At 42.2% G+C, this 9,905-nt stretch overlaps 1 protein-coding gene across 1 annotated transcript in view; it reads right to left on the bottom strand.

The window, feature by feature from the left end:
* Positions 1–282: 282 nt before the first annotated feature.
* LOC126281519 (acetylcholine receptor subunit alpha-like 1) overlaps positions 283–9,905 on the bottom strand; it is a 950,196-nt gene continuing 940,573 nt past the window's right edge. The window contains exon 9 of the mRNA XM_049980559.1: positions 283–5,625. Coding sequence (XP_049836516.1) covers positions 5,425–5,625 — 201 coding nt within the window. The 3' untranslated portion in view covers positions 283–5,424. The remainder of the gene's footprint in view (positions 5,626–9,905) is intronic.

Below are 9,905 nucleotides of genomic sequence, written 5' to 3'. Positions count from 1 at the left end.
CAGCCCGCTCCACTACTCGCGACGCGCGCGGCGCGTGACGTCATAGCGTGCGATCGATGCTATCCATTATCCTACAAACGGCGCCCAGATGGCAGCACACGCGCGCATGCGGGACCCCCTTTTCAATTATTGTTCCCGTGCCCAAAGTGCAGGCGTGTGTCGCACGTGTGCAGCTCACACGCAGGCACGAACACGTGGCGCGAGCACGGCGCCGCCACTGTAATGACGCAAGAATGAGCCAACAGACAGATCAGGTGGGTTAGCAAATCGTTACGGTGTGACTCTTCTTTACACTTATTTATTTAACGTTAGTGATTATAAACATTTTAGAACAAACTTTTATATTTATTGCAATACTTTCTATGTATTTATATACCACTTTCAAATTCACATGTAATTAAACCCATTAATTGAAACTATCTACTCTATGGCTTTATTAATTAAATTATTATTAAATTAAAGTTTATTAAAATCTCTGTAAGTGTTATGTAATGGTTATCGGTAGAATAAGCACATTTAGACAATTTTTCACTTCTGGCAAACAAATCAGAAATGGAGAATCTAACACTGCGCCTTCCATGACACACTAAACCAAATTATCTTTTCCTACTTTTAGAATCACTGAAAGCACATGACATTTAAGAGAATTTGATTCGAAAACTTTAATAGTTAGTGCTGCAGTATTTAATGCATGAAACGTGACAGTTTTTTTCATAATCAGTTATGGTGTGTTGAAATTTAACGCAACATATCAAATTTGCATGTTTTGTAATTACTCTTTGTATAACAATGACAAACAATTGAAAGTCAAGATACATATCTGCTCAAATATTCTACAGTTTATGGAGACAGTTAACAATGGACACAGAATGAAAATTTAATGGGCGTGGTGGGTTGTAATCTGGATTGGAATGGAAGACATTGATTGAACAATGAAGGAATAGACAGTTCACAAAGACAAGAGACCGAGAATGAACACGTTGTAACGTTGTGTAAAGTAAGCGACTGTTTTCATCAGTACATTTTTCTTTCGTTAAACTAATGTTGTTGCAGAAAAAATGGAAAAAAATGTGGACGAATATATGGGAAAATAAACAACTAAACTCTTAAATCAGAAATGTGGTAAACGTACGTTGCTTGCTGTTGTACAATTGAGGAAAATCTTTTTTTCCCTAGAGCTTTTTTCATATTTTTCATTATTCTGTACACAACCTTACAAGATTAGTGATGATTGTCTTGCTAACTCAGTCACGCTATTATAAACTACAAACAAAACATTGATTTGTTAAATGAAAAATTTAGTGCTGCGTAGACGTGTTCGGTCGGAAGTTAGTTTCGATCACATTAACTATTTGAAACAGTTGTTCTTACGTATAACCTACACCCTTCGAGAGGTTCTGTTTGAGAACGACAAGAAAATATGATTTGATACATTTATATTAACATTAATTTACGTAAGGTAGACACGTTGAGCATAATTCGTACTTTTATACTTTGTGGAAGTTTCCTTGAGAACCAGCCACTCGGAATACTGAATTTTGAGCTGTCTTTACAACTAAACGTACAAATAGTGTATTTCATTTACATGTATACAAAGGGAGGTTTGTGAGGGGAGACACATTGAAACGAAGGTTTAGGAAGAGAATGAGGGTGGATTGTTGAAGAGGTGTGTTGTTTGAAGCAGAACGGCAACAGCAGAGAACTGTCGTCGGCTGGAGGTTACAATACAGCAGCAAATTAACGTGTCTGCGATGAAGTTCACGCTGCGAACGGCCCAGCTGCACATCCAAAGATCCCCTCGTTGCTGTGTGAATGAAAAATCAGGAACAAATGCTGAAAACGGATCAAAAACACTTTTTTCAAACAGATAACTCCACTGATAATTAAGTATCTTCACAAGACGCAGGGAATTTTCTTCCCTAGAAGTTCTAACTCTTCACGCGAAGTTCTTTCACCATCCTTTAACTTTGGCACAACTGGTCACAATTCTTCTCTTTTTTTATTCCGTTTTTTGTTTGTATGTTAAAATCAACAGCACCATACGTCACTTGTCTACCAGCGCTTCGGTTCGCTGTGTCAGTCGCTGTGTTAAGACCTGCGTGGTCTTCACAGTTTAATTCACATCACGTCTCTACATAGGAACATGTTCGCACTAGCGACAACTGCAGCCGACTTCAGGCGGCCGAAACAGTACATAAACGGCAGCAGAGTACGACGAATAACAATTTTCGATGTAAAGATTAAGCGCTTCATATTGCAACCCCGTCGGGATGAAGTATCTTTGAAAACATGACGGCAGTTTTCGTAACTACCGTGACGACCGCGTAACGTAACTCGTGCTTTGTTACAACATACACCTGAGTTAATTCATTCGACTTCCTCTACAACTTCGAAATGGTAAGTGTCATTAAAAAAGAGCTAATACGCTTAAAATTTAAATATACTATAAAATTGACGAATTACTTCAGTTTAAATTTAAAATACACATTTTTCATAAAATGTATCTGCGAAATATTTAAACATTAAGTACGATAACTAGAATGGGTAATGCTTACAAAAAATGTTCACCGTAAACAGCAGGTGACATAATATCATTCTCCAAAGATTAGATAGCAACGGAACTACACATGCAAGAAGAACATTGATCTAACAAACATTGCACAAAAGCCGCATCTACAAATTGAGCAGTGTGTGTACACAAGAATACAAGGTCTATCAGGCGTTTGACAAAACTGTAACAAGAAAATGAGCCGGATGGAACAGAGTGACAAGAAGATAAGCTTTTCAGTGGTGTGAAGAAACGAATGTGAGATGGAGCACATCAGTAGCGTAATGAATCGTACCTAACGCAATTTCATACGGAGGGAGGTGATGGCTTCTGAAACATGTTTGATCTGACATAAATAAAGGTATTGGTTCGACGCTATAGTTCTTCCTGTAACTGCACGCTTGGAAAATCCTGGAAGTGAAAACGGATCATGTGGGAGAAGGCTTCATCGCAATTCATCCCATATTTGACTGGTTATAAGGAGTGGGATTTCAGTTTTTATAAAAGGCTTCTATATGACAATTCTGTACGCACTTTCACTACTCTTCTGGTTAATTTGGTTTATCAGTGCATCCACAGTGAATATGCTTGAGATGAGGAATTCAATAACTCACTGTCGAAACTACCTTGCAATCATAGCAGTTGGCTGTTCTAATATTATGAAGAATACACGTGATTGGAATTAATGAGTGTCTCGCTTTGAAACTGTTTGTCGGCCATAAACCACTGGAATGAATCCACTTGGTGTCAGAACGAGGTTAACCAAGACGCCTGATATCCTGGCTTTCCTAATCGGTTTTCAGACAGTGAGATGTCCTGGGAGGAAAGGGAAGATGGAATTAGAAACCATCTGTTATATATCTGGAACGGATTGGTTCATGGTTCATGCACATAGCAGAAGACGAGAAAACAGAAGAGTCACCATCAACGACTGCTAGTGCTGGAGCTGTTCATGGAGGAAATTCACTGACTGTTAAATTGTTACAAGTATGGCCCCTACGCGATTGTTAACTGAAGCTACCTGTGACTTCTTACATTCGATTGCCTGAAAATGCTAAAACCTTCCCCTCTCCCGCCCTCTCTCTGTCTCCTTTTATCTGATTACCTAAAATGGGATCCACACATGGCCTTGTGGGCAACGAAAGGGACAAATACGCTTAGAAATTGTCGTGCACACAAGCGAAGCCACGTCGTATAAAAGTTTTCGCCTGGTTATTACCCACACGACAACTTTTTATTTATTTTTAGTTCTTTTTTCATTGCTTGTTAACCGATCATGACAAATCTTCACCACGTTGAGAAGCTACTCTAAATTAAACTCTGTGGGATGTGAGAAGCGGGTGGACAAGCTAACCGTGATGAAAAGAGACAATAAGGCGAAAAGTATGTACAAACTGAATGACGTTTCTGAATAACATTCTGAAAACCGTTAACATCACTTGTTTTCTGCAAATAAAGTCAAAACTGTGCAGAATGGTATAAAATGTTCAAAAAATTGTGTAAGCTACAGAGAAGCACCAGAAATATATAATATGCACAAAAACTGAGAGGGCACACTAATAATGAAGCATCAAGAACGAAGTGCTCCGACTGAAGATGGCGCAAGGCAGGGAATCACATTTTCACCCCTACTGTTCAATCTTTATGTCGAAGAAGCAATGCCAGAAGTGAAATAATGGTCCAGGAGTGGGATTAAAAATCAGTGGAAATAACATCGGTGATAGGACTGGCTGATAACATTCGTATCCTCGCTGAAAGTGAAGTAGAATGAACAGTCTAATGACTACAACAATAGGGATTGAGGGTAAATCGAAGGAAACTGGAAAAACCTTAAGGACTGTTAGCAGAAATGGGGCTACCGACCAGCTTAACATCAAAATATAATAGCAAGAAGCATATGATGGAATTCTGCTCCCTTCGAAACAAAATAACACGTGATGGTCGATGCAAGAAGTGCATAAAAAGCAGACTGGCGCAGCTGAAGAGGGTGTTCCTGACCAAGGAAGTCTACTAGTTTAAGATATCGGTTGTAATCTGAGGAAAGAAGTTTCTGTGTACGAGGTGCTACGGAATGGTGTTGAAAATTAATTGGATTGAAGAGTTAAGAAATGAAGACGCTGTCCACAGGATCGGAAAAGAAAGAAACGTATGGAAAACGCTGACACGGAGACGGGACAGGAAGAAAGGATATGCATAAAGAAGTTAGGGAACAGCTTTTCATTGAACGAGGGAGCTGTAAGGAGTAAAAAATTAGGGGAAGGCAGACATTGGAGCATATTCAACGAATAATTTGAAGACTTTGGATGAATGTGCTACTCCGCATTGAAGAGGCTGGCACGGGTCAAATACGCGGCGGTCTTCATCAGTCATCTAACAAGTCATGCAACTGACGACTCGTAAAAAAGGAGGTCGCGTATATGGTAAACCTGTAGCGTCCAGTTGCAGGAAGAATTCGCCTCATGAGTTCGCTACCATCTCTATGTTCTCTACTTATTTTCTCCTTTCCTGCATAAGTAATACATATCCATAAAAAGTACTGATTTTGCTGATGCATCGAACTTTTTGGGCCTGTACGTACGTCGGGGAGGGACCAACCAATGTAGCTCGCGCTGTCGTACTCGTACAGATTCGTGACCCGTTTTCTGGTACGGTAGTACGTGTGGCCAGCTGCTCCGCCTGCAGTCGTCACGGCCACCGCGCTCCGAGCATCACCACCAGAGACTTGGGCGCGCGGCGTCTCCTACAGGTAAACGGCTGACCGCGCTGTCTCGCCTTTACGAGAGCAGCCACAGAGCGTAGGCCAACTTGGCGAAGGGGGAGGGCAGTGACGAAGAGTTTCCCATTCCGACTGGGGTGTGCAATGTGAAGCGCCGGTCCTAGCCCTCCTCGGGGCCCATCATCATCATGAACTTCTTCTTGGCGATCTTGGAGTACTTGATGTCGATGGGCCGCGTCGTGTCGTACAGCGAAGGCGCCTGCAGGATGATGAGCGCCGTGCCCATGACGCACGCGATGGTGAAGATCCACAGGAACAGCCGGTCCAGCACCATCGCCACGTACTTCCAGTCCTCCTCCACCTGCGGGCACCGCGTCACACGGCGTCAAGCAAGTGGCACACAGTAGAGAATCGAAAAATAGCAAGTGGAACAGGTAGGGGACAATAATAACTGAACAATCTCTTCACTTAGAATGAAATTTTCTTTCTACAGCGGAGTGTGCGCTGATATGAAACTTCATGGCAGATTAAAACTGTGTGCCGGACCGAGACTCGAACTAGGGACCTTTGCCTTTCGCGGGCAAGTGCTCTACCAACTGAGCTACCCAAGCACGACTCACGCCCGGTCCTCACAGCTTTACTTCTGCCAGTACCTCGTCTCCTACCTTCCAAACTTTACAGAAGCTCTCCTACAGGAAATCTCATTCTGGAAACATTCCCCAGGCTGTGACTATGCCATGTCTCCGCAATATCCTTTCTTTCAGGAGTGCTAGCCCTGCAAGGTTCGCAGTAGAGCTTCTGTAAAGTTTGGAAGGTAGGAGACGAGGTACTGGCAGAAGTAAAGCTATGAGGACGGGTCGTGAGTCGTGCCTGGGTAGCTCAGTTGGTAGAGCACTTGCCTGCGAAAGGCAAAGGTCCCGAGTCTCGGTCCGGCACACAGTTTTAATCTGCCAGGAAATTTCAATCTCTTCACTTGTTGGCATACATCGAAGTGAGCAGCATATGACAAACATTCACACTGGATAAAACGCTTGTTACCGTCTAGAACATCACGGTAATATTACATTATAACGCCGCCACTAGCCTTGGTAATAGCCTCAGTTCAAAAAATGTTCAAATTGGTGTGAAATCTTATGGGACTTAATTGCTATGGTCATCAGTCCCTGAGCTTACACACTACTTAACCTAAATTAGCCTAACGACAAACAGATACACCCATGCCCGTGCGAGGACTCGAACCTCCTCCGGGATCAGCCGCATAGTCCCTGACTCCAGCGCTTCAGACCGCTCGGCTAATCCCGCGCGGCAGCCACAGTTCGGTCAGGAAGAGAGTCCATAAGTTCCTCCATGTATCCCATGTTTTGATGAGCGGAACAGGCAATGCTACCAAACTGCTGGGATGCTGATTGGCATAATTCACCGGTTGAAGAGCGCCATGTCTCTATCGCTATATATCGCTTGCGCCTTTGTCGCGCATATTACGCCGGGTTGGGGTGGTTAAATCGTATTTGGGAAATTAATGTGAAGGGGTGGCCGGATGCTCTTCCTGCCGCCACCCCGTACCCCCCGGGAAGGGATCAGAGTACCCCATCTGCCTGTGTCCAGTGTAAATCACGGAAAAATGCGGATGTATTTCAAATGTCTGTGATTCGTGTAACTGAGGCGGGAAGTAGGGACCAGCCCAGTATTCACCTATAGGGATGTGGAAAACCGCCTAAAAACCACATCTAGCCTGGCCGGCACTCCGGTCCTCGTCGTTAATCCGGCGGGCGGATTCGATCCGGGACGGGTTGAAGAATGCCATGTGCACGCGAGGGCAACTATCAGATGCCTCTTAGACTTCAGCAAAGCGTTTGACGCTGTCGACTTGCAAAACTTAGCGGCCTAAATTTCTCACCAGATGGAGTGCAATGGTTTCGCTCATGCTTGACGTCTCATCTGCTATGTGGCGTGTCGGGCAACATAAGCACACTATGGAGGCAGGTAATATCAGGGGCCCCAGACTTCGGGTGCATTTCATTGCACGTAAGTGATATGTGAATAGTTTTGTCCTTCTGTAAATACCACATGTACGCTGATGATCTCCAGCTATACCTACGTGTAAAACCAATAAACTTGAAGACAGCTGTCGAGGTATTTACACGACGAATTAAACACATCATGGATCCACATTCTTTGAATTCAATTGACTGATAGTGAGGCACAGACAAGGCACGCAATAAACTGTAGCCGCTACATGGCTCTTATATATGCATCTGTAAATCTTAAAGTACATTTGTTTTTATTTTATTTAAAATTAAAAATTTCTTTGAATGTCTTTAACTTACGAAAACAAACCTACTTTACAGATATGATTTTATTTTTTAGTTTTATTTTTGTTATTATTTTATGGATAGTATTATATTACTGTATATATGCAATCGGTTCGTATCTCAGACAGTTTTTTCTTTTTTTTTCAGTTGCTATTCAATATTCCTACAAGACACGTAAAATATGACGTGATTCTTGAATGGTGGAAGCGGTCTGAGAGTGTGGGTGATGGAAATAAGTGTATATAAATGACTTGCAGATAACTTGAGCACTGTAAGTTGAAGATTGCTATGTCTAGGCCTAGCGAAAATGGAGGGGGCGTCTAGATCCAAACACAGCCATTTTGCTGTGCTCAAGTTTTTTGTATGCACTTATTCCCATCCGCAATACCCCCTCGACCGCTTCCATCTTCGTTTTACATGTCTTGTGGGGATATTCGGTAGCAAGCGGAAAAACAGCTGAGGTATTTACCGATTGTATATACACAGCAATGTAATGTAACAAAATAAACACTAAAATTCCACGTATAATTCATATTATAAGAACTTTTTCTAGAAGTGTATAAACACTAACTTCATAAAAATCAGTATCGTTTTCAAACGTTAAAGAGTTACTCACAAAGAAATATTTAATTGTAAGTGAAATGTAAACAAATACTGCAGTTATCTGTACGCCTTATCTGTGCCCTACAATCACTCAGTTGAACCATGTACTTCAGAGAATGTGGACCAATGACGTATATAACTCCTCCTGTAAACGTCAACATTTGCACTAATGCGCACTGTTGCGAAATGCATCAATGGAATGTTACGGGTGCCTAGACAACCCTAGTTACACTAGGCAGTTTTTAACTTTGTTGTTTTTATTTGTGACAAACCTGTTTTTATTTTTAACAATCCTGTGTGGATTGTGCTACACACTATTCACTATAGCGTCAACAAAGCACATGTGATATAGTCATAATGGAAAAGGACGTATAAAATAAGATTTTGGGGATATGAAAATGAAGAAATTCCATTTCTGTATTTGTGATAGCAAATATAAATATCGATTTTATATGTACTGTATGTAAATGCATCAACTTACATATCAAAAGATGACAGCCTTAACAGTTGACAGCCTTGACAGTTGAAACTGGTCGTCAAACTAAGTAGTATTGAATGCAGTCTTTGCTATTAAAAGTATCTTTGACGCTATTAATCGAACAAGAGGGATGAAGGACAACTCGAGGTTTGCTATTAAACTGGAAGGTAAGCGGTTCTGTGCTGTCCAAGATACCCAATTAATAGCAAGATGTCCGTGTATTGCAGCCAAAGTTAATGGCTTTGAGACAACGACTTTTATTGCCACTAGGTCAGAAGCGTGTTTACTGTGAGTTGGTCGACTGCCAGAGGGGTTTGCGAGGGGTAGAGGAAAGTGAGCCTGGTCACCAATAGATGGTATCAGGGTTAGCGAATGTGCAGAGGGAAAAGTCCCTGCTGCCTCCTGCAGTGCAGTCACCCAAACCTGTACGTCATGGACTAAAAAAAGTGGAAATCTCGCACGGAGGTAAAAATATTTTAATGTTGTTACTAATCTAAACCGAAATCAGTTTTGTATTTACATGTTTAATAAAGATCGTAATTGCAGCTACTACAAACACGGCGCAATCAGAGAAAAACGTCTTGGAAGGAAAGATCCAGTGCACGAGACTTACTGGGAGAACAGGAAGCAGGTAGGTACGACAAGACCAGATCACGAAAATCGCCAGACTCTTTCTTTTGCAGTCCAAAAGAGTAGTTAGCAACTGTATGGTTCATGGGTCATGACACTCATCAATGAGTACATTAACATGTATTTCTTCTGCTGTTGATGGTTACAAGCAAAGGAAATAGCACGAAATAGAGGGATGTGCTGCTCAGCAAAACAGCAGAGAGCAGTTGATATCTCACACAGTAAAAACCAGGCAAGTGCTAGTAGGAGTCAAACTCCAATGCTTCTGTACAAACGAATGTGTGTTCTTCTTCTTCTTTTGCTGGTGCCTTGTCCCGCTGTTTCGCAGGGTCAGCCAGGTAAATTTTAAGGGGAGGCCGGATGCACTTCCTGCCACCCTGGATGGAATTAGTGTACCCCATCTGTCTGCATCTAATGTAATCCATGGAATAGTGTGAACGTATTCAGACTTTTGCGAGTGGTGTAAATCAGGCGTAACATGGGAACCAGCTCCGTATTTACCTAGTGGGATGTGAAAAACCACCTAAAAGCCACATCCCGGCTGGCAGTTGGTAATCCGCTGGTCGGATTCGATCTGGGGCTGTCTCGCCTACCCAAGACCAGGAAGCAGTTAATCCA

The sequence above is a fragment of the Schistocerca gregaria genome, chromosome 7, assembly GCF_023897955.1.
Source record: "Schistocerca gregaria isolate iqSchGreg1 chromosome 7, iqSchGreg1.2, whole genome shotgun sequence".
Classification (NCBI taxonomy): domain Eukaryota; kingdom Metazoa; phylum Arthropoda; class Insecta; order Orthoptera; family Acrididae; genus Schistocerca; species Schistocerca gregaria.
Note: the sequence above shows the minus strand (reverse complement) of the source record. Positions and strands in the feature narration are given on the sequence as shown.